We start from the raw sequence: 22,840 nt of genomic DNA on the forward strand, positions 1-22,840 counted from the left end.
CTGAATGAAAATTGTGACCTTCTGTGCATCAAAAGCAATTCTTTACTCATTAAAAAAAAAAAAAAAAAAAAAAAAAAAAAAGACAACGCAGAAAACTAATACAGGAACAACGTGAAAATGGAAAGTGGCTTTTTAGGAAGTGCTTGTATGCGTGTGCTTCTCACGAAGGATTTTTACACTGTGAAATAAAGAGAGGGCTGCAAGCCAAAGTTCCCCATGAAGTGCAACAAGGCTTTTGCAGGTCAGGACACATGACAGGTATAATGGCAACTGCAAGGGACATACTAAGGAAGTCTCTGAGCTACATGCTCTAACTGCCTCTTGGTACTTACCACTGAACATGGCATATAAGCAAATGCCATATCACAACATACTGGAGACAAGGGAAAAGGAAATAAAAAATAGGCATTAATAGAGCTCACTTCATCACAGTGCCACTGTACATTTCAACACAGGAGAACATCTAACCTGCATCTTCAGATCTTCCAAAGAAGCTTCTCCTTCTATCTCTAGACTGCCAGCATAACAAAGATCCGTGTCTGTGTGGAGGGATTCTGGTGAATCTTTAGATGATGAGAGACGGGGGAGGAAGAAAGAAACAGAAGAGTCAACGCGACTTTGTTTATCATCCTAAGAGATAAGAGTCACCTCAAAGTGAGATTTCACTTAGAGAAGGGACCTGACCTCAATTTTTTGGGGGAGTGCAGTTCAAGAAACATAATATATAGTTGGTAAAAATACATCCTGTTAGTTGCCAAACAGGAAGAATTCAAACTGATCCTCAACTGCAAATTCTGAAACTAAGACCAGTTATTCACATTGGTAAATAACCTTAATTATTGGTTATGACTCGGAAATGCAGACCCTGATGCAAGGAAGGTTAAATCTGCTCTTTCCTATGCTGCTGAAATCATTAGGGGAAAAAATAAAACTCTGAAAAAGTTTGAGAGAAAATGAGAACAATACAAAGCAACCTTCTAAAAGGAGATGGGACCTGCTCTGCAACACAACTCAGTAGTGAAGGAAGTCTCAGCAACACTGGCATTTGAAGCCAGTCACCTGTATGCTCAGTGAGCAGATGTTTTACAATACTGCCAGGGCCCTCAGGTATGGAGAAGCCATTTTATCTACTGACGGGTAAAGAGCTCTTGCTTCAAAATTTCATCTTACCCTTGACCACAGGCAGCTAAGAAATGTCAGAACAGAATCATACAGCATTCGTGGCCTTGTGAAAAATAGCATCTGTATCCCAAGTGTCTCCTTTCACCATAATTCTGCTGAAACTTGGACAGTCACTCATAGGTTTTAGAAACATTTTAAGGCTTTGGATCAAAGTTTTAGTTTTAACTCAAGGCTGTCAGTGCAATCACAGACAAGGTGGCCATACGATTCCTTTCAAAAACTGACCAAGCTCACCTCCTGCAGGAGACACCTGCAAAGCATCCATCTTGCAGGTCACCCCATTCACTTGCTCTTGTGCATTCTCTCCATGTTTCATATGACTTGAAGGCTTGAACCACAAGATGGCTATTTTCAGGAAACCCTGAAAAATGAACAGAAAGTACTGGTTAGCTTATGTGTTCCAAGGCAGACAAGGAAAAATTTTATCTTCATCTCAGGAAGAGATGGGTCAGGATCAAGGGGCAGGCTGGCAGGGCTGACACTGTTGTGGGCGTCTGTTACAGGCCACCAGATCAGGCTGAGGAAGTTGATGAGGCCTTCTATGGGCAGCCGAGAGTGGCCTCACAGTCACAGGCCATGGTTGTTGTGGGTGATTTTAACTTCCCTGATGTTTGCTGGAAGGACCATTCAGCCAGCCAGCCACAGTCCAGGAGGTTCCTCCAGTGCATTGATGATAACTTCCTCATGCAGATGGTGGAGGAGCCAACTACGCGAGGTGCACTGCTGGATCTCATCCTCACTAACAAGGAGGGTCTGGTCGAAGCAGTAAAGGTTGAGGGCTGCCGGGGTTGCAGTGACCACGAGATGGTGGAGTTCAGCATCTCGTGTGGCGGGAACAGAATAGCAAGTAGAATTGCAACCCTGGACTTTAGCAGGGCTAACTTTGGCCTTTTCAAGCAATTGCTGGGGGAAATCCCATGGGCAAGACTGCTTGAAGGAAAAGGGGCCCAAGATAGCTGGGTGGCATTCAGAGATTGCTTCTTCCACGCTCAGGATCAGAGCATCCCCACACGTAGGAAGTCAAGGAAGGGAGCCAGGAGGCCTGCGTGGTTGAATAGGGATCTGTTGGGTATGCTCAAGCAGAAGAGGAGAGTTTACAGGTCATGGAAGCAGGGGCTGGCCACTTGGGAGGAATATAAGGCTGCTGTTAGAGGATGTAGGAAGGCAGCTAGGATAGCCAAGGCCTCCTTAGAATTACAGCTGGCGAGAGGGGTCAAGGACAGCAAAAAAAACTTTTTCAAATACATAGCAGATAAAACTAATACCAGAGGCAATGTAGGCCCACTGATGAAAGGGGTGGGTGCCCTGGTGGCGGAAGATACAGAGAAGGCAGAATTACTGAACGCCTTCTTTGTTTCTGTCTACTCTGCCGGAGGCTGTCCTGGGGAGCCCTGTACCCCTTGGACCCCGGATGAAGCCAGGTCAATGGAGGAGTTTGCTTTAGTCGATGAGGACTGGGTTAGGGAGCAATTAAATAGTCTGGACATCCATAAATCCATGGGTCCAGATGGGATGCATCCGCGGGTGCTGAGGGAGCTGGCTGAAGTCATTGCTGGACCGCTCTCCATCATCTTTGCCAAGTCTTGGGAAACGGGAGAGGTGCCCGAGGATTGGAGGAAAGCAAATGTCACTGCAGTCTTCAAAAAGGGCAAGAAGGATCATCCGGGTAATTATAGACCGGTCAGCCTCACCTCTGTCCCTGGGAAAGTAATGGAACAGCTTGTCCTTGGTGCCATCTCAAGGCATATCAAGGATAAGAGCGTTATTAGGGGCAGTCAGCATGGCTTTACCAAGGGTAGGTCATGCTTGACCAACCTCATAGCCTTTTCTGAGAATGTAACAAGGTGGATGGATGATGGCAGAGTGGTGGATGTGGTCTACCTTGACTTCAGTAAAGCCTTTGACACAGTCTCCCACAGCATCCTCACAGCTAAGTTGAGGAGCTGTGGTCTAGACATTAGGGTAGTGAGGTGGGTTGCAAACTGGCTTAGGGAGAGAAGCCAGAGAGTGGTAGTCAATGGTGCGGAGTCTAGTTGGAGGCCAGTATCTAGTAGAGTGCCTCAGGAGTCAGTACTGGGGCCAATATTATTCAATATATTCATTAACGATTTGGACGAGCGAATTGAGTATACTATCAGCAAGTTTGCTGATGACACTAAGCTGGGAGGAGTGGCTGACACGCCAGAAGGCTGTGCTGCCATCCAGCGGGACCTGGACAGGCTGGAGAGTTGGGCGGGGAATAACCTAATGAAATTTAACAAGGGCAAGTGTAGAGTCCTGCACCTGGGCAGGAACAACCCCAGGTTCCAGTATAGGTTGGGAGATTACATATTAGAGAGCAGTGTAGGGGAAAGGGACCTGGGGGTCCTGGTGGACAACAGGATGACCATGAGCCAGCACTGTGTCCTTGTGGCCAGGAAAGCCAATGGCATCCTGGAGTGTATTAGAAGGGGGGTGGTTAGTAGATCGAGAGAGGTTCTCCTTCCCCTCTACTCCGCCCTGGTGAGACCACATCTGGAATATTGTGTCCAGTTCTGGGCCCCTCAGTTCAAGAAGGACAGGGAACTGCTGGAGAGGGTCCAGCGTAGGGCAACGAAGATGATTGAGGGAGTGGAGCACCTCCCTTATGAAGAAAGGCTGAGGGAGCTGTGTCTCTTTAGTTTGGAGAAGAGGAGACTAAGGGGGGACCTTATTAATGTTTATAAATATATAAAGGGTGAGTGCCATGAGGATGGAGCCAGGCTCTTCTCAGTGGCAAACAATGATAGGACAAGGGGTAATGGGATCAAGCTGGAACACAAGAGGTTCCACTTAAATTTGAGAAGAAACTTTTTCTCAGTAAGGGTGACAGACACTGGAACAGGCTGCCCAGGGAAGTTGTGGAGTCTCCTTCTCTGGAGACATTCAAAACCCGCCTGGACATGTTCCTGTGCGACCTCACCTAGGTGTTCCTGCTCCAGCAGGGCTTAGGACTAGATGATCTATTGAGGTCCCTTCCAATCCCAAACATACTGTGATACTGTGATACTGTGATACTTGTTCAAATCTGAGCTTTTGTAAAAGCATAAGCATTCATCTATGATCCCACATCATAAGTTCTCACTTGTTCTCATGCAGCCACTTGTATGAGACTTGGCCTACGCAAGGCAAAAATCTGAGCTTTATGTAATCCATACAGGGGGTAAAGATCAGATGCTTTATGAACAATATTTGTGAAGAACTCAAAAATTTATTGGATAAACTGAAAATCTTGTACCACTGTGTCTCTGCAGAAAAGCTTCAGCATGAGAATCACAAAAGCACAATGTAAGTGAAAACATGAGTTCAGAGGAAAGGGGAGGGCAGTCCCTGGGCCCAAGGGGCAGCAGAATGGCACAGGGAGCCATCGCCAGGAATGGGGCTCCTCAGCCCCGCAACCTTCTCCTTCTCCCACATTAGGGCACGTTTCAGGTCACAGGCCCCTCAACTCCCAAAACAGCCATCTTCGGCCACATCACCATCCAAGTGAAGTCACAAACCACCTCAGCGCATTCTGTTCCAGAATCAGTTTCAGTACAAGGACAGTTGACCCAGAACTCACAGAGCTCTGAGGTTCTCTCGCAGCAGCGATGGCCGGTGCAAAGTGCTTTCAGCGCAGCAAAGCGCGTGGCTGCTCGCATTTGAGCCGGAGAAGAGAGATGTGGCTGCAGGTACTGTGGAGGAAGAGGAGGCCGTGTTGGAGGGGAGGCACCATCAGCCGCATGGGAGTGATGGGCAGCACTCATGCGTCTGATGATGTGGAGCCAATGGAGGTGGATCCACCCCAAGAACAAGAAGAGCCGATGGAAGTGGATCCATCCCCATCATGGCTCCCCTGGCACCACTACACCGTGCCAGGGCTCCCCTTCAAGACACTACGCTGGCGCAAGCGCACCTGGCGAGCGTGTTACTGACGGTGCAGCCTCCACGCCCTCCGTTAGCTGGACGCCCAACCTCCACGGCAGCCACCCTGCAGCCTCAGCTCTTCCACCGCCTGGCAGTCAGCAATCCTCCTGTGGATCACGATGAGCAGCGTGAGACCTTCTCTCCCACTCCTCTACCCGCTTCCCTACTCCACCCCTCCTGACCGGGTGCCATCTCCTCGGCTCTGAGGCCCAAGAAAAGGGGAGCAGAAGACAGGGCTTCCATCTGGCTGCTTCGCCGAGGGGACGTGCGCCCTCCCCTGGAGGCCACCAAGGAGGTCCCCGCAGCCTCAGTAGTTCCTTCAGTCTGAGGAAAAGGGCGGTGAAGGTGAAGCCTGACTCTCCACAGCAGCACAAAAAGAAGAGCAATGAATCAAGAAAAGAGGGCAGAGAGACGGCAAAGATGCTGCAACGGGAAGCCTCTTACTACACAAGTTGAAAGAAGAATAGATAGACTAAGAATATTCTAAATGTTTGAAATTAACCTCAACACACTCCTAGATAAATACACTGCCATTGGGAAGCCTCTCACTACACAAGTTGAAAGAAGAATAGGTAGACTAGGAATATTATAAATGTTTGAAATAAAATCTTTAAAACTACAAAAAGCATTATTATTAAAGATTAGATTTTTTCAACTGAAATATTTTTAAAATAAGCAAGAGAAAACAAACAAACAAACAAACAAACAAAACAAACTACTATCATATTCACATCTCCAGACACTGTCAAGAAACTAAAGAACACCATCTCTCTTCTTTTACCTTTGGTGGAAGCTTTCCTTCCGTTACAACCAACGTATCTTCTCTGCAAACATTAAGTTCCTTCAGAGTGGCATTCTGTAGGAAGAAAAAGCACAGCATACTGGTGAGGCTACACTTTCTGGTGCTTTGTTTCCTAAAATATATGTTGGTGGTTATTTAAGCCATGCATGCCAAAATTCCAAGGTGTTTTGCTTTTCCATCAAAGGGCACAGAAACATCCATTTAATACCCAGCAGCTGCAGACAGCTTTGCAGCAGCACACAGTGCTGCACCTACAGGAGTCTGCTCTGCAGCAGCCCCTTCCAGAGCATCCTGCTGAGCTCTGGATTTCCTTTGCACCTCTGCAGCTCAACAGCTGGCACCTCATGCTCGTGCATTCAGGTCTTCGGAGAGAGATGACCTGATCTGCATTGCCTCTCTGCCACCTTATTTCCTACCAAACTTACCTAGAGCTCTGGCTGATCCATGCTTGGCTGAAGACTTCATAGTGGACTGAGCAGCTTATCTCTGTATTTGTATTAGTGGTAGGAAATGTGCGAACAAATGTTGGAATTCAGCAACAAGGGAGGCTGCAGGCATAAGTGCAGACAGATACAGCTTTTTTTTTCTTGATGAGATTAACTAGCAAGATAAACTCTTAGAGTCACTCCAGAGGCTCCCCAAGCTCCTGCTTGAGTGTCAGCCTTGAAGTCAGACCATTTTTGACAGGGAGATGAATGTTTCATGGACCTCTTTTTTTCTTTGCCTGAAGGTTTCAGGTACTTGTCAGTTTCTGCCTGCCTGAGCTGATCCTTCTCCCTCAGCTGTTGCCAGCCAGAAGCATGCACACCTTTCTGTTCCTGGGTTCCCTCCTTCTCTGCAACAGCCTAACGCTGGCTGCACAGAGGAAGATCCAGCAGCTCCGTGATGAAGAGGAAGAAAGCCCGGCTCAGGTACGGACCCCACAGACACTCTCTCGAGGTGAGTGACTGGGATGCTTGAGGCAGTCCTGAAACAGCCCTATTTCCCTCTGTTCACAGCGTCTTCTGTGCACCTCAGCCCATATATCCAGGCAGGCAAATGCCTGAGAGCAGCAGCTCGTAGATCCCACACTATGTTGCCATTCCAAAGCAGAAGCCCAAACTGAACTTTCACAAGTGCCGTTTCCACCGTGGCCAAGAGCACTGGTGCGTTCAGCACGGGAGAAGAGTCCTCACGCTCTGTGCTTGGGAACAGGTCCAGGTGCTCTGCTCCAGACCTGGGCTAGGGACAGAGCCAAGAGCCAGGATGCTACACTGGCTGCTGAGCGGCTGCTGCAGCAGCTTTCAGAGGCTTAACTCAGGATGCAGCCCCACCAGTTCCCACCCCTCCAAAGGCATGTTAAGCCAAAGCAGACCATACAGCCAGGTTGCAGCAAGCTCAACCCTTCTGCTGTTCACTTTCCTACCAGCATGGTTGGCCAGGCATGGGCAGCAGATACCTCTTCTTCCTCTCTTGATTCTCCTTTGGATGATGCAGGGTATGAGCAGGGCGCTGTAGTCATTGGAAGGGGCTCCAGAGGCAGGTCCAGGCTTTTTCCATCAAGTAATATCCAAGCACTTCACACCGAAAATGCGCTTGCATCCTTCCATTCCCCAGCCCATCAAGCAATCCCTTGTTGCGGGAAGCCATACACAGGCAGCAAGGCTGGTTCAGTGCTTCGAGAGGTTGGACATGGGCAGGGAGGAACTCTGGGTTCCAGCTTTCAAGTGGCTGGAAATAAAATAACTGTCTGTAATCCTAAACCACCTCCCGAGCCTGAGCAAAGCTGAGGTTTCACCCCCCTTCACTATCTGCTGTTTCTTTGCACCTTTCTGCTTGGGGCTCTCCTGGAGCCCACAAACCACGTGGAGGGTCTGGACACCCTGAGGGAAGGTGCCTGGTTTGTGCCACCCAATTGTAAATATGGCTTGAGCTCCCTGTTCAGCAGAACATTCTCATCCATACGGACCAGACAATTAACTAAGGGTGCTCTCAACAGGCTGGGGAGACGACATTGAATGGGTGCAGACATATGAAGAAGGTTTAGCACGATCAAAACACAGGTAATTCCTTCATTCTTGTTATGCCATTTCATACACTTAACTGCACAGAGCAAAGCTAGGGTCTAACATGATGTGTGAACCGAGCCTTACACCTTGCAAGCAAGATGCAGGTTGTATTTTGCTGTATGGTGCAGAGGCTGAAGAAGATTTTGGTGAGAGCTCACCTTCTGGAAGATGAGCAGATGCCTTTGCATTGCCTCCAGTGTTACTTTCTCAGTCAGAGGCCCCTTCATGTGTGACTGTGTCCACATGTCCCTAGTAGCCCAGTTGCTATTGCTCCTCCAAATGTAAATACATCCCTGGAGCAACTCAGTGCCTTTACTCTTTCAAGTGTGGTCTGTAAAAGGTCTGAATTGCCTCCCCGCTCCTTTCCTGCAATGTCGTTTCAGCAAGAATCCACTGATGGTTATTCACCACTTGGAAGAGTGTCCTTACAGTCAAGGTGAGCAATGCAAACCCCTCCACACAACCTGGGGGATCCACATCTTTTCATCACTCCTTTCTTACAAAGCATTTGAGCCCTTGGTGTGAAGCCTTTCCAGAACACACAGGGAAAGAGGGAGAGACAGTAAATCCACTGCGAACCCTTGGAATAAAACAGTTGTAAAGTTTTTCTGAGCAATAACGTGCTCTGCATCAAAACTTCCCTGGCAGAGACACATGGCTATGAAAAAGGCAGGTGGACACTGAGCTTTCCTACTTTATTCTCTTTCCTAACCCTGATGTTCTGTCAATTCTCCTTCCTGCCTGCTCCCAACTCCAGCCCTGGGCCCAAGCAAGCGTGGAAATCAGCAGCTCATGTGATTAAAAAGCTTGGGGAAGTTGTATCCCCCCAAGAAAGAAAGTGTGAAAGTTGACTGTGTCAAGCGAGTGAGGTTGGGCATGGCGCTGCCTCCATTGCACTGTTCCGTACCATGGCTTGGAAGTTACAGGTATCCTGCAGGAAGGGGGAGTCAGACACCAAGAAAATTATCTTTATATATTCACTGCTTCGCAGAGGCTGTAACATGCCTCTAGTGGCATATTTTCATCTGCAGACAAAAATCTTAGAAGCGCAATAGCTGACAGCATTAGAAAGCTCAAATCATCTTCTGACCTGCAAGAGCGTCAGCTACCATGTGTTCTACACACCTTCTCTTTACTCCTTACGAGGCCTCCTGCCAAAGAGTGTGTCAGATCACTCACTGTCACTTGATAACCTCCTCGGTATTGAGGACAAAGTGAGGTTTGTCAGAGAAGCCTGGTCCCACCATTTTAAATGAAATTTCTCTGAGGATTTGTTCCCCCAGATGCCTACAGCATAAATTGTACAGATGGCTCTGTAGTGCAGGGCCAATAGTAAAAAAAAAAATATAAAATATAGATAAAATAATAGATAAAATAGATAAGATAAAATAAAGCCAAGCCATGTGCCTTCATACCTGCTCAGCCACTGGGAGGGAAATATGTCTGTACACCAGCTTTTCAGTTTCTCAAGGACTACATGTCTTTTGCATTTTATTTCACAAGAACCAAGTCCTTCAAACTCTGTGTGCCATGTGCACATCAGAAAGCAGTGCCGGTCATTTACAGGTGTATTTAGAATCTATATAAGATGCTGGAAAACTATGAAAAGCTGTGATCCCGTTTTTTTTTCCAAGCTGAATAATGTGTTTGTCTTTCTTTTAGCTTTAAGGAAAGCATTTGCTTCTAGCCCAGAGATTCAGCAGATGGCTCAGGAGGACTTTATGATGCTCAATCTGGTGGTAAGTCTGAAGTTTAAAATACTAATCAAAATGTTTACTGGGGAATGGAATGAGCCACATTAAACGCAGAAATCAATACAGTTTGAACAGCTCTTAAGTTGGATTTGAAATTCTCCTCTTTCTCCTGTTTCTCAGGGAAATGTACAACAGGGTTTGCAAAATACCACCACAGTTCCTCCATGGAGAGTGGACAAGGAGACATTTCCATACATATACTTATTTGTATGCGAATACTATTTTGTATTCTCCGACAACAGGTCATATACTCATAAAAGGAAAAAAAGGGAATAAAAAAAAATACGCAGTCATCAGACTGTGTTACCCGCCAGAGTGCTCTGTCCTCATCCTCAAACATCTGGCACGGGACAGCTTGGGCAGAACAGAGAAACTCTGTGTTTGATCACACCAGAGCTGTTAGTTGTTGGCAGACGAGACAAGCACAGCTGATTCAGTTGCTGTGTAGTGCTGGGACAGGGACCTGTCACTAAGAGGCTGTGTAACTCCAACAGCATTCCAGCAGCGATGACAACATGGCGCCCGATGGCCATTACGTCCCTCGGATCCTCTTTGTGGGTGAGTCGCTGGGGTCAGGGCGATAATCAGGGCAGCAGTTTTTCTATAGGGTTTTATTGAATTCACTTCACTCCAAGAAGTACCTCATGTTCTTTTGAGTAAAAAAAGCTGTACGAATAACTCAGAATTTCCAAGGCAACAGGACCCCAAGAGTCTTGTTCCACAAGGGGAAATGAACTGCGTGTCACTGCTACTGACACTGAACACACATCCTCTAAGAGTTCTGTCTGTGACACCGGCCACAACATCTGAACGCAGCCTCTTACTCTGAGCCTGTCCTCAGATGAGCGGGAAATGCTCTGTCCACGGACAAAGGCCCTTCACCAATCGTGACCCACAACTATAAAAAAAGGCAAACTTACCTTTGAACTTCTGAGCGCAAAGGGGACAGTGGACAAGACTCTTGAGCCACCAGACAAGGCTTGTATGTAAAAAAAAATTTCTGAAGAACTGGGTAGTAAAGTACAGGGAGAGTAGTTTTCAGTGTCTAAACCCTGCTGGGGGAGTTTCCAAAAGCCATGTAAGTTTGGCCCCCAAACCCCCACCTGCTATGGTTTAAGGCATTTGCAGACTTGAATGGGCTGCTCAGGTTCATAACCAGAACTGCAGAAGCTGTTTAGATACATCTCATCCCAACAGTAACCAAAGTTTAAAAAGACACATTGGACCCAGACTGGAATTAGTTCCTAAGGGTTGGTGTCTCTGCACTCCCCTCTCCTGGCTGCCCACTTAACAACGCTTAGAAGATTGTGTTTTCCTGAGGTCTCCATCCCCAGATCACAGCACATTTGGATAAGCCAGCTTTAAAATCTGTGGGTAACAGAACAAACCCCTTCCCACAGACAATTAGGCAAAGAACAATCCTGTGATTTGGGTTCACAGTCCTCTTCGATAGTTTTTCCACCTCAGTAGCACACAGACTTTTGTCTGACACTCCGACAAAGCTTTGAGCCTCACGAGACACCTGCAGAATGTAGAAAAGAGCATCTGCACCACTCTTTCCAGTCTAGCTATCCAGAGTGGCTTTAATTTCTGACCTTGAGCTGTGTAGATGGGGGAATCTTACCTGTCCACCTTCATTATCTTCAGTGATCTCTCCGCAGTGATTGACAACATGAGACAAGCGAAGCTGCTCCTGCACACCGAGCTCTGAGGAAGGGGCAGCACCATCCACACAGGGGACAGAGAGAACAGCCCCAGGGACGCCAAGAGCCCCAGCACAAGAGCTCAGAGACCCCATGGGGCAACTGGTACCCAGAATGAGGCGCCACCCACTCATTTTTAAATAGCAGTTTATCTTCATGACGCTATGATTATCATTAACAGAGAATAATTTTCTTTGCTAGTGTTTACAAACATATCTTGACTCCAATTAGCATAATTCTGGAAGGGATACTTACATTATAGATGTCTTTTCTAAATTTGTCCTGTGTGTGCCCAGCTACCTTCTACTTATTGGTCATTTTTGCACCACACAATTTTTTTTTCCCTGTCATTTTAACCCATACGTATTTCACTTTGAAAGCCTTTTAGTACAGTAAAAAACAAAAGCATGGAACTACAGTCCACATTAAGATAGGTTTTGTCTTTCTGTTGCTTTGTGAATTGCCATGCTCACTCATTTGAGTTTCAGAGAACTGTTTTATTATTCTTTCTTAAAACTTTTGCTGCATAATTCAAACAACAAAAATAAAGGATCAGCCCATTTCCTTTCCAAATTTTCTTTCTTTGGTCTCCACATAAGTTTATGGGCACAGCCATAACTAAAAACCAAAACCAAACCAACCAAACAAAACCAAACCAACCAAACCAACCAACAAAAACCCACCACCAACACTGTGCAGAACGGAGCAAGTCCCTCTTAATCACAACCTGGCTGTTAACAAAATACATTCATCCTCCAGCCGTGCTCACAGTGTATGGTAAGAAAATGAAGAATTTGTAAATCACTTAAATTACGACTGCAGAACACTCAGTGGTCCTGTACACCACCCCAAAGGAAGGTACACTCCATACATACCTTATAGCTACAGCTATATTCTTTTTTCTGCAGTAATAATCCTAAGTGTATTAGCTAAATCAGAACAGCAGGTGTCAGTTTAACAGAAACTATGGAGGCTCTACCTACTTAGAATCCAAACATCACAGCCTGTCCCTGTCACGAGCATCTGATGGGAAAATAAACCACGGTAGCGAATAAATACCTTTCTATTTATGAGGAAAAGGGCTGGTGGATGGGAGGAGTGTTGAGGCATGAAGAGCAGAGGTCTAATTTCACAGAAGTCACACCTCAAGGTCTCTCTAAGCTGGCTTGCAAACCCACATTGGTATTGTTTCCTCCAGATGTGGTGGCCTTGGATACAGCTGCAGGTTAACTCCTCAGTGACAGGCAATGTCCCAGAACCACAGAGCTTTGCCCCAGCCCAGCCTGCAGCCTCCTGTCCCGGACACCCTCCACACCATCGCTCCTGCTTGGGGTTTGTACCTGCAACACCCTCCAGAACGCAGCAGCTCTGCTCAGTGGCCACTGAGGGAGGAGTGAAGTGGGGGACAAGGACTTGGCTTTTGAACTGGCCACTTCTTCCTGCTCCACAGTCACCTCAGTAATTGGGAGGAGTTATAAGGAAAAGAAAAAGAACACCCACCAATTTTGTCACAATAAGATTCCTAGAGCTGACTTTAAGTTGCATCGAAACCCCAGTCCTCCAAATGAACCCAGGTCCTTGCACAACCCCAGCCGCGCTGGGGAAACTTCTCGCACAGAGATCGGAATGTTGTCTTAGGAACAGACTTGGAAATGAAAGCTTCATGAACATTGTGCTCCATCACATGTTAGAAAACGATTCATGGCATTCCCAACCAGTGTACCACTGAGACATACACGGACAAATCAAATAGACATATAGAAATGACTTTTTATTTTCTGAAGAACACTTGAAAAATAAAGGTGAAAGCTTTTCCAGGCTTTGGAATATAACCATCATAAACTGTGGAATCACAAAGACTCCATTTTAAAAAGGTGTTCCCTCTCTCCACCCCCATTTTTAGTGAACTGTCTCATTGTGGAATGAACCACAATAATTCTAAGAAAAAAAAAATACACATTAGAAATAATCCAAGACTCAGTGCAGGTGCTGCTACATTACACTTGAACCAAGGCACGTACTAAAACCCACACGTTAGCACTTGGAATCTGTACTGCGATTTCTCCAAACTTTGTGTTTTCAAGAAGAGACGAGAGCTATTAAAGGCGGGTGGGAAGGCTGAGCTCCATACAGCTGCCCAGCACAGAACTGGAAGGAATCAAGTGACAGCAAAGTAAGTGCAATGCAATGGAACAACCTGCAAACACAAACCTTTCTTGCTTACCTTAGTGACCAGCACGTGCGATCATTCCTGTCGGCCCTGGCTTGCAAGAACACTTGTGACATGGTAGAAGGCAAAGGCGCAAAATAAGATGGGGAAAGCAATTGGCTGCCCTCATGTCAGTCAGAAAATGGATCCGTAAAACTAGGCTTTCAAGATTAAAGTACAGCCTATCTACAGCCAAAACAGTGAGGAGACTGAAATATCCCTCCCTTGTATCCATCAGTCAAAGTGCAGAAGCACCTGCTGAACTTTAAAGATATGCAAAGAAATAAATACTGATGATATGCTTTAAGGTGCTTTTGCCTTTTTTTTTTTTTTGATAGCTGAGTGTCAGTTTTTGCCTTTAAACTTTCTAAAATACCAGAATATTGCTAACCTAGAAAAGGTAAATGAGAGGCCTTCTCACATTAGCCAACGTTTTAGCAGTCTGCTGTACGGGCATCTGCTACTACAAAATCTTCTACACATACATGAATTAACTGAAACTCCAAAAGCAACTTGGTCTTTGTCCTCTCATTATCTCAGCTTTCATTAAGGATACTTAAGGCAATGTTCAAAAGCTACTTTTGAGTGATTGCTTTGCTCATTTCAGAACAGGATTGCAGTCCAAGACAGCCCTGCAGCGTTTGAGAACAGACTTCACTTGATACCATGATGCACTTGCACGGGTTCCCAGCTGTGAAAGCCAAGCTCTTGAGGTGCCACCAGCACCTGACTGCTGCCCAGAAATGCTCACCTGTTATCTTCCTTCACCTTCTCATTGAAAACACGTTTAGAATTTGATTATAAACAATTAACTCTGTGAAGAGTTTGGGTTAATTTGTCAGTACTAGCTGTGCTCTAAGAAAATTGTGAACCTGACTGGATATTAAGTTATAAAGAGACACTTGCAGTGGGGGAAGTACAGTTTAAGTACTGTAACCGTTAGAAAAGTTTTGATAAAGATGCTGAAACATCAGCTTCAAGTAAACCCTGATTCCCAGCCTCAGGGTTAGGAAAATGTGGTCTCTCATCAGCTACTTACACATGTTCTCAATCTGGAGATCCAATCTCCCGAGCATTCAGTACACATTTTGCTCAATACTCTAGAACCTTTGATACTGAGTTCAGCCAGTTGTCAGTCGTGCAGATCCTCATCTGTTATAGAGACTGGAAATCAGCTTCGGGAGACCAAGAGAAACATGAGCTCAAGAGTAACAAAGAATATTAGAAAAATTCAAAAGACAAATGAGGGAAAGTGCTCTGAAGAAGAGTACTGAAAATAAATGCAAGCCTTCTCCTAAATACAATAAAACACATTGAAGGCCAAACATCAGATCTGCCCATTTTTTCCACCCATTTGTTGTTAATGAAGCTGATGGACAACAAAATAACGCTAGAAACCTTACGGTTACTGCACTGTTGTTCTGTATCACAAAAGGTCTTCAGGTTTTAGAGCTTGACAAATTCTCAACTTGCCCATTTAGAGCTTATTTAGCACCCTTGGCCCAGAGATTTCCACATTTCCTTCACTCCTGGAATCTGACTCCGGCTGCTACAGACTGAGGTTTATATATAAAGAGACAAAAGCAAATTCTGGTATTGCTTGAAACTTCAGTGATCAGAAATGAAAAAATAATTCTCAAAAGAGATGATTATGACTACATTAAAAAATCCAGCAAACTCTGTAGTGAAGGTGCAAGACATCAGCATCTGATCAGAAAAAAAAAAAAAAAAAAAGTATTTAGGGTGATTACAAAACAATCACCAAAAGGTTACACAATATATTAATCCGTTTTCTTGTGGATCAAGTGCGTTCACCTAGCCTGAGAGTAAGTACCACATTGACAAAGGGATGCTAAAGCACTTCCCCAAGAGAGACCAGAAGAAAAATCAGCGTTATCCTGAACTCTATATCCAGTTTGTCCTGGTGATTCTTGAAGACACTTTGGGAAAGACCCTCTTGCTGGTCCAGTTGAGGTAACTCCATTCCAATTCAGCACATCGGTAGTAAGGTCTGCTCAGCAAAGCATCTCCTGGTGCTATCTGAAAACGCCCACGTTGATAGAAAGAGCCACTTCTGGTTTACGGTGCTTCATATTCAGCTTCTCCTCAGAGAAAACACGGTCCTGTAAGCGTTCAGCTTGCCGACTGTTAAAGAAAACAGAAAAAAACGCCTAGTATTAGTGCTGAGCCATAGCACCAATGTTGTGCATCTCCAGAGGCAGGGAGGAATGTTGTGGTGTGTTGCAAGAATAAAAACAGAGGCTCGGTGTAGAAATGTGACACTTGAAGCCAGGAGTTTGAATTAACTGAGAGCTTCTTTCAGAACTACTGGAATTGTGTGCTCTGAGAGCAGCCAGTTAGCCCTCTCCCAAAGAATTATCCAGGTATCAAGTGAGTCCAAATATTAGCAAAGACCAGTTTACATATTTTAAAGAAAAATACATGCAAGTACTCAATACCTTTTCTTTTTTTCTAATGCAAGCTGCCTTTGTTTCTCTTTTCCAACATCATCTCTCACTGTGCTGAAGTCCTTAGTGTCATCAAGGAGAAGGTTCTGTGGTAAAAAAGGATTTGGCAGGTGAAAATTACAAGCTCAAACTATTTCCCGTATGTTGCTCAGTTTACATAATTAATGCTCAGAGCATTTCCTCTAACTAGTTTTACAGCAATTAACTTCAAGCTAAGTGGAAAAGACTCAAGAAGGAAAAAAAAAAAAAAAAGACTCCTCTGTTTAGTTGTTACATTTAGCAGTGAATTTGTCTTATTTGAGATTTCCCTCCATAATTTAAGGCTTCACAAAAGGACATCGGACTTTTCACCTACTGCTTTAAAAGCCAGAGAGTATGTATGTTCTCCCAGAGGTGTCCTAAATAAGCCTTATTGCTATTTCAGAGCTCGATATGCTGCTGTGTAATTCTTCCTTTAAAACATGACTAGATCTGCAATAATTCTTTGGAAAATGTAATGGGTTTAAATTTATAATATGATTTTTAAAGGGCACCACTCTTGGATTTTACTCCAAGTTGGGAAAAAAAGAACAAACAAAACCCACCACAGTCAATAAAATTAGGGCAAGAGAAAAGATTCACATTCTTCTGGATAGTGTTCAAGCACAGAGCAGAAAGTGGCTGCACCAATATCCAAGGGGAAAAGCATGAAACTTCCATCAGGCTGGTTAAGAACAGCAGAAGAAAGAGCACTAGTAGCAACAAGTTTCCTCTCCACACAATGTACTGTTGAGGTCCACATACCAGTACTTTCATAAAGACGTAGCAGGATGCAGGAAAACCAGGAAGAAATTAAGATACTGCAAAGGGCACAGTGTCTGAACCTAATCCTTGTGCAACAATTAAAGCAAGGCTGGTTTACCTTCACCCCAATGACGTCTCCATCTTTCAGGTGATAAGGCGCTGACTGTAAACTCTCCTGTTTTTTCTTCCGTTTCCTCTTTGAAATTTGCTGTGTCTGAAGAAAATCAAAGCAGAAGATTGGTACATGGCAGATTTCAAAAGTCTCCTGAAACACATTTGCTCAAGAACTGCATTACAAACCAACACATACTTGTCTCAAACAACACTTGGATTGTGTCATTCCAGATCTTACCCAGCTCGATATTGGTAGCCACTCAAATCTGTCAGGGAAGTATTTGGCTATTTCAATTTTATCTACAGGGAGACAATAGTGAGAAGCCACTCGTTGCCTCAGTGCCCAGGCTGTGCATTCTTTGGAGATATCCCACACCAAATCCGTGGAGTCATAGTAGTCCCTCTCCCCTGGGATGCCCATCTGGACTCGAAGCAGCAGCTCAAGGGGCCTGTCAGCAGGAAGAGAAAACAGACCCTTCTTGTGAGTCCTGCTTTCAGAACCCAGAATTCCCAGTTTTCACTCACCCCTCCTGCCCTCCCTTATTTTTCTTTGTGGAAAACAAAACATAAGCTCAAGTCTTGTTGCATCCTGGTATCTGTAATCCTCACAGACAGTATTTAAGTTAATAGCTGCTCAATTAAGTCTCATCTCAAATGCATTGCTGTAAGAAATAAGGATCTTGAGATCCTACCCCAAATGCTCTTCTTTTTGCAAAGGTTCGATGCAGATTTCCACTCTGGCACCCAGCTTATAGTGGCTGGAAACAAAACAAAGATTATACACATGACTAGTCATATATTTAAAGTTCCCAAGAAGAAAAATCACAGTTCTAGTCAAGTAGATTTGTTCTTCTCTGGAAAACCAAAACAAGAGACTATTGGAACAAAAATTAAAAACTTGGACAAAAAGAAAAAATTGCATTTAAAAACACCTAAAATAAAGCTCAGCTGAATAAGCATGGTACAATCTGCTTATGCTCACAGCTCCCCCTCTGACATTAAAAAAAAATGTGCTCACCATTAATGTAACCAGAAATGAGCTTCCTGTTGGCATTTCACTGAGCTCATTATTTCCCCACCAATCCATCCCACAACCCATCAACACTCAGCCTGTTGCAAATGCTGCCTGAGCGTTCAATAAGAAACCTACTTGAGTTGCTGCCTGTTGTTCCGTAAGAGCTTGCCTGGGCGCTTACTGTCCACTGTCCATGCTCTGAGAAATGAGGGCAGTGGGACAACCTGTTCCTGGCAGCATGGTAAGGTCAGAGCCTGAAAAAAGAAATGTTTCTTCAATAATTTCAGCAGCCAGTCTCCTTGGATAAAAAGAAAACCACTTCACCAATTCTTAATGCCATACTGAAGCAATCGCAAATAGGGCAAGGTGTTTGTGACTTACAGGTAGTGGCCATGATCGACATATTGGCTTTTCAACCTCAAAGCAAGTTGGACTTCACTCCCTCCCAACATTTCTCAACTTATTTTTCAAAAGTACTGAATTTCTTTTTTCAACCTAAATTTATATAACTGGGAGGGAATGAGGCTGGCAGAGTCATTGCCCCAATCTCTAGACAAGTGCTGAGCAGACTCCTTTAAGCCCGTCTCAAGGACACAACACTCTTTCCATGCTAAGACAATTTTCCTTGTTCACAAGATGCAAATGGTCAGTTTTTCATAGTGATAGTTTGGCAGAGACTGACACTGATGTCATACCCGAAGAGTGCTGGAATGGATCAGAATCCAATGAGATATCCTTTCCTAGGCAGTTTAAGTAGAACAACCAACTGGCTAAACGATAATGAGCCTCATTAAAGGATTGGTTTATGTCTTTTTCTCCTTTCGGGTGGGGTTTTGGTTTGGTTGGTTTGGGGTTCTTCAGTGTATTAAAATCATACTTATATGGTTAAAAAAAAACATAGAAAGGCACCTTGGTTTCTAGCTAAAGAAACTAAGCTGTACCTTCCTGAATGACAATTGTGACATTCTGTGCATCAAAAGCAATTTTTTATTCATTTAAAAAAAAAAAAAAAAAAAAAAGACAACGCAGAAAACTAATACAGGAACAATGTGAAAATGGAAAGTGGCTTTTTAGGAAGTGCTTGTATGCGTGTGCTTCTCATGAGGGATTTTTACACTGTGAAATAAAGAGAGGGCTGCAAGCCAAAGTTCCCCATGAAGTGCAACAAGGCTTTTGCAGGTCAGGACACATGACAGGTATAATGGCAACTGCAAGGGACATACTAAGGAAGTCTCTGAGCTACATGCTCCAACTGCCTCTTGGTACTTACCACTGAACATGGCATATAAGCAAATGCCATATCACAACATACTGGAGACAAGGGAAAAGGAAATAAAAAATAGGTATTAATAGAGCTCACTTCATCACAGTGCCACTGTACATTTCAGCACAGGAGAACATCTAACCTGCATCTTCAGATCTTCCAAAGAAGCTTCTCCTTCTATCTCTAGACTGCCAGCATAACAAAGATCCGTGTCTGTGTGGAGGGATTCTGGTGAATCTTTAGATGATGAGAGACGGGGGAGGAAGAAAGAAACAGAAGAGTCAACGCGACTTTGTTTATCATCCTAAGAGATAACAGTCACCTCAAAGTGAGATTTCACTTAGAGAAGGGACCTGACCTCAATTTTTTGGGGGAGTGCAGTTCAAGAAACATAATATATAGTTGGTAAAAATACATCCTGTTAGTTGCCAAACAGGAAGAATTCAAACTGATCCTCAACTGCAAATTCTGAAACTAAGACCAGTTATTCACATTGGTAAATAACCTTAATTATTGGTTATGACTCGGAAATGCAGACCTTGATGCAAGCAAGGTGTAATCTGCTCTTTCCTATGCTGCTGAAATCATTAGGGGAAAAAATAAAACTCTGAAAAAGTTTGAGAGAAAATGAGAACAATACAAAGCAACCTTCTAAAAGGAGATGGGACCTGCTCTGCAACACAACTCAGTAGTGAAGGAAGTCTCAGCAACACTGGCATTTGAAGCCAGTCACCTGTATGCTCAGTGAGCAGATGCTTTACAATACTACCAGGGCCCTCAGGTATGGAGAAGCCATTTTATCTACTGACGGGTAAAGAGCTCTTGCTTCAAAATTTAATCTTGCCCTTGACCACAGGCAGCTAAGAAATGTCAGAACAGAATCATACAGCATTCGTGGCCTTGTGAAAAATAGCATCTGTATCCCAAGTGTCTCCTTTCACCATAATTCTGCTGAAACTTGGACAGTCACTCATAGGTTTTAGAAACATTTTAAGGCTTTGGATCAAAGTTTTAGTTTTAACTCAAGGCTGTCAGTGCAATCACAGACAAGGTGGCCATACGATTCCTTTCAAAAACTGACCAAGCTCACCTCCTGCAGGAGACACCTGCAAAGCATCCATCTTGCAGGTCACCCCATTCACTTGCTCTTGTGCATTCTCTCCATGTTTCATATGACTTGAAGGCTTGAACCACCAGATGGGTATTTTCAGGAAACCCTGAAAAATGAACAGAAAGTACTGGTTAGCTTATGTGTTCCAAGGCAGACAAGGAAAAATTTTATCTTCATCTCAGGAAGACTTGTTCAAATCTGAGCTTTTGTAAAAGCATAAGCATTCATCTATGATCCCACATCATAAGTTCTCACTTGTTCTCATGCAGCCACTTGTATGAGACTTGGCCTACGCAAGGCAAAAATCTGAGCTTTATGTAATCCATACAGGGGGTAAAGATCAGATGCTTTATGAACAATATTTGTGAAGAACTCAAAAATTTATTGGATAAACTGGAAATCTTGTACCACTGTGTCTCTGCAGGAAAGCTTCAGCATGAGAATCTCAAAAGCACAATGTAAGCAAAAACACGAATTTAGAGGGAAGGGGGAGGGCAGTCCCTGGGCCCAAGGGGCAGCAGAATGGCACAGGGAGCCATCGCCAGGAATGGGGCTCCTCAGCCCCGCAACCTTCTCCTTCTCCCACATTAGGGCACGTTTCAGGTCACAGGCCCCTCAACTCCCAAAACAGCCATCTTCGGCCACATCACCATCCAAGTGAAGTCACAAACCACCTCAGCGCATTCTGTTCCAGAATCAGTTTCAGTACAAGGACAGTTGACCCAGAACTCACGGAGCTCTGAGGTTCTCTCACAGCAGCGATGGCCGGTGCAAAGTGCTTTCAGCGCAGCAAAGTGCGTGGCTGCTCGCATTTGAGCCGGAGAAGAGAGATGTGGCTGCAGGTACTGTGGAGGAAGAGGAGGCCGTGTTGGAGGGGAGGCACCATCAGCTGCATGGGAGTGATGGGCAACGCTCATGCGGCTGATGATGTAGAGCCAATGGAGGTGGATCCACCCCAAGAACAAGAAGAGCCGATGGAAGTGGATCCATCCCCAACATGGCTCCCCTGGCACCACTACACCGTGCCAGGGCTCCCCTTCAAGACACTACGCTGGCGCAAGCGCACCTGGCGAGCGTGTTACTGACGGTGCAGCCTCCACACCTGGCATTAGCTGGACGCCCAACCTCCACGGCAGCCACCCTGCAGCCTCAGCTCTTCCACCGCCTGGCAGTCAGCAATCCTCCTGTGGATCACCGTGAGCAGCATGAGACCTTCTCTCCCACTCCTCTACCCGCTTCCCTACCCCACCCCTCCCGACCGGGTGCCATCTCCTCAGCTCTGAGGCCCAAGAAAAGGGGAGCAGAAGACAGCGCTTCCATCTGGCTGCTGCGCCGAGGGGACGTGCACCCTCCCCTGGAGGCCACCAAGGAGGTCCCCGCAGCCTTGAACTGTAGTTCCTTCAGTCTGAGGAAAAGGGTGGTGAAGGTGAAGCCTGACTCTCCACAGCAGCACAAAAAGAAGAGCAATGAATCAAGAAAAGAGGGCAGAGAGACGGCTGATTTTGTGAAGAAGCAGTAGCCTAAGAGTTGTGCCCTCACAACAACCTTGTGTGCCAGAAATACTGATTAACCTGAACGCACTTCTAGTCAAATATGCTGCAATGGGAAGCCTCTTACTACACAAGTTGAAAGAAGAATAGATAGATTAAGAATATTCTAAATGTTTGAAATTAACCTCAACACACTCCTAGATAAATACGCTGCCATTGGGAAGCCTCTTACTACACAAGTTGAAAGAAGAATAGGTAGACTAGGAATATTATAAATGTTTGAAATAAAATCTTTAAAACTACAAAAAGCATTATTATTAAAGATTAGATTTTTTCAACTGAAATATTTTTAAAATAAGCAAGAGAAAACAAACAAACAAACAAACAAAACAAACTACTATCATATTCACATCTCCAGACACTGTCAAGAAACTAAAGAACACCATCTCTCTTCTTTTACCTTTGGTGGAAGCTTTCCTTCCGTTACAACCAACGTATCTCCTCTGCAAACATTAAGTTCCTTCAGAGTGGCATTCTGTAGGAAGAAAAAGCACAGCATCTGGGTGAGGCTACACTTTCTGGTGCTTTGTTTCCTAAAATATATGTTGGTGGTTATTTAAGCCATGCATGCCAAAATTCCAAGGTGTTTTGCTTTTCCATCAAAGGGCACAGAAACATCCATTTAATACCCAGCAGCTGCAGACAGCTTTGCAGCAGCACACAGTGCTGCACCTACAGGAGTCTGCTCTGCAGCAGCCCCTTCCAGAGCATCCTGCTGAGCTCTGGATTTCCTTTGCACCTCTGCAGCTCAACAGCTGACACCTCATGCTTCTTTGCAGAATTATCTTCAATGCACAGGAAGCCCAGACTTTAGAAAAAAAAAACTATGCGGGTACAGCTGAATCCTAGTCCCTGAAAATAAGGCAGGTGCACAAGATTTACATCTTAACCATGGTCACCCCAACACTGACTT

The 22,840-nt window shown here is 44.9% G+C and overlaps 2 protein-coding genes across 7 annotated transcripts in view; one reads left to right on the forward strand and one right to left on the reverse strand.

Annotated features, from left to right (window-relative positions):
- The window catches only part of USP40 (ubiquitin specific peptidase 40), a 73,167-nt gene that overhangs the window by 5,776 nt on the left and 44,551 nt on the right, over nt 1-22,840 (reverse strand). For 4 of the 6 annotated variants that reach the window (XM_082056447.1, XM_082056444.1, XM_082056448.1 and 1 more), the window contains exons 24-32: nt 22,328-22,402; nt 20,357-20,483; nt 19,409-19,503; nt 18,138-18,256; nt 17,680-17,745; nt 17,226-17,436; nt 16,992-17,087; nt 16,082-16,176; nt 13,164-15,767 (exon numbers count right to left, since the gene is read on the reverse strand). In XM_082056447.1, the coding sequence (XP_081912573.1) occupies nt 15,659-15,767; nt 16,082-16,176; nt 16,992-17,087; nt 17,226-17,436; nt 17,680-17,745; nt 18,138-18,256; nt 19,409-19,503; nt 20,357-20,483; nt 22,328-22,402 (993 nt within the window). In that variant the 3' untranslated portion in view covers nt 13,164-15,658. Of the gene's footprint in view, nt 1-13,163; nt 15,768-16,081; nt 16,177-16,991; nt 17,088-17,225; nt 17,437-17,679; nt 17,746-18,137; nt 18,257-19,272; nt 19,314-19,408; nt 19,504-20,356; nt 20,484-22,327; nt 22,403-22,840 lie in introns of those variants that run through there. The other 2 variants (XM_082056445.1, XM_082056449.1) reach the window with 2 other exon arrangements.
- LOC309440957 (anterior gradient protein 2-like) lies at nt 6,709-11,421 on the forward strand (the record flags this gene model as incomplete). The annotated part of the gene is made up of 6 exons (XM_082055262.1): nt 6,709-6,847; nt 7,887-7,950; nt 8,340-8,392; nt 9,619-9,695; nt 10,205-10,268; nt 11,372-11,421. 6 exons carry the CDS (start codon nt 6,709-6,711, stop codon nt 11,419-11,421), a joined length of 447 nt encoding a protein of 148 aa, XP_081911388.1.

This window comes from Streptopelia decaocto, assembly GCF_964273445.1.
Source record: "Streptopelia decaocto genome assembly, chromosome: 6".
Lineage (NCBI taxonomy): Eukaryota > Metazoa > Chordata > Aves > Columbiformes > Columbidae > Streptopelia > Streptopelia decaocto.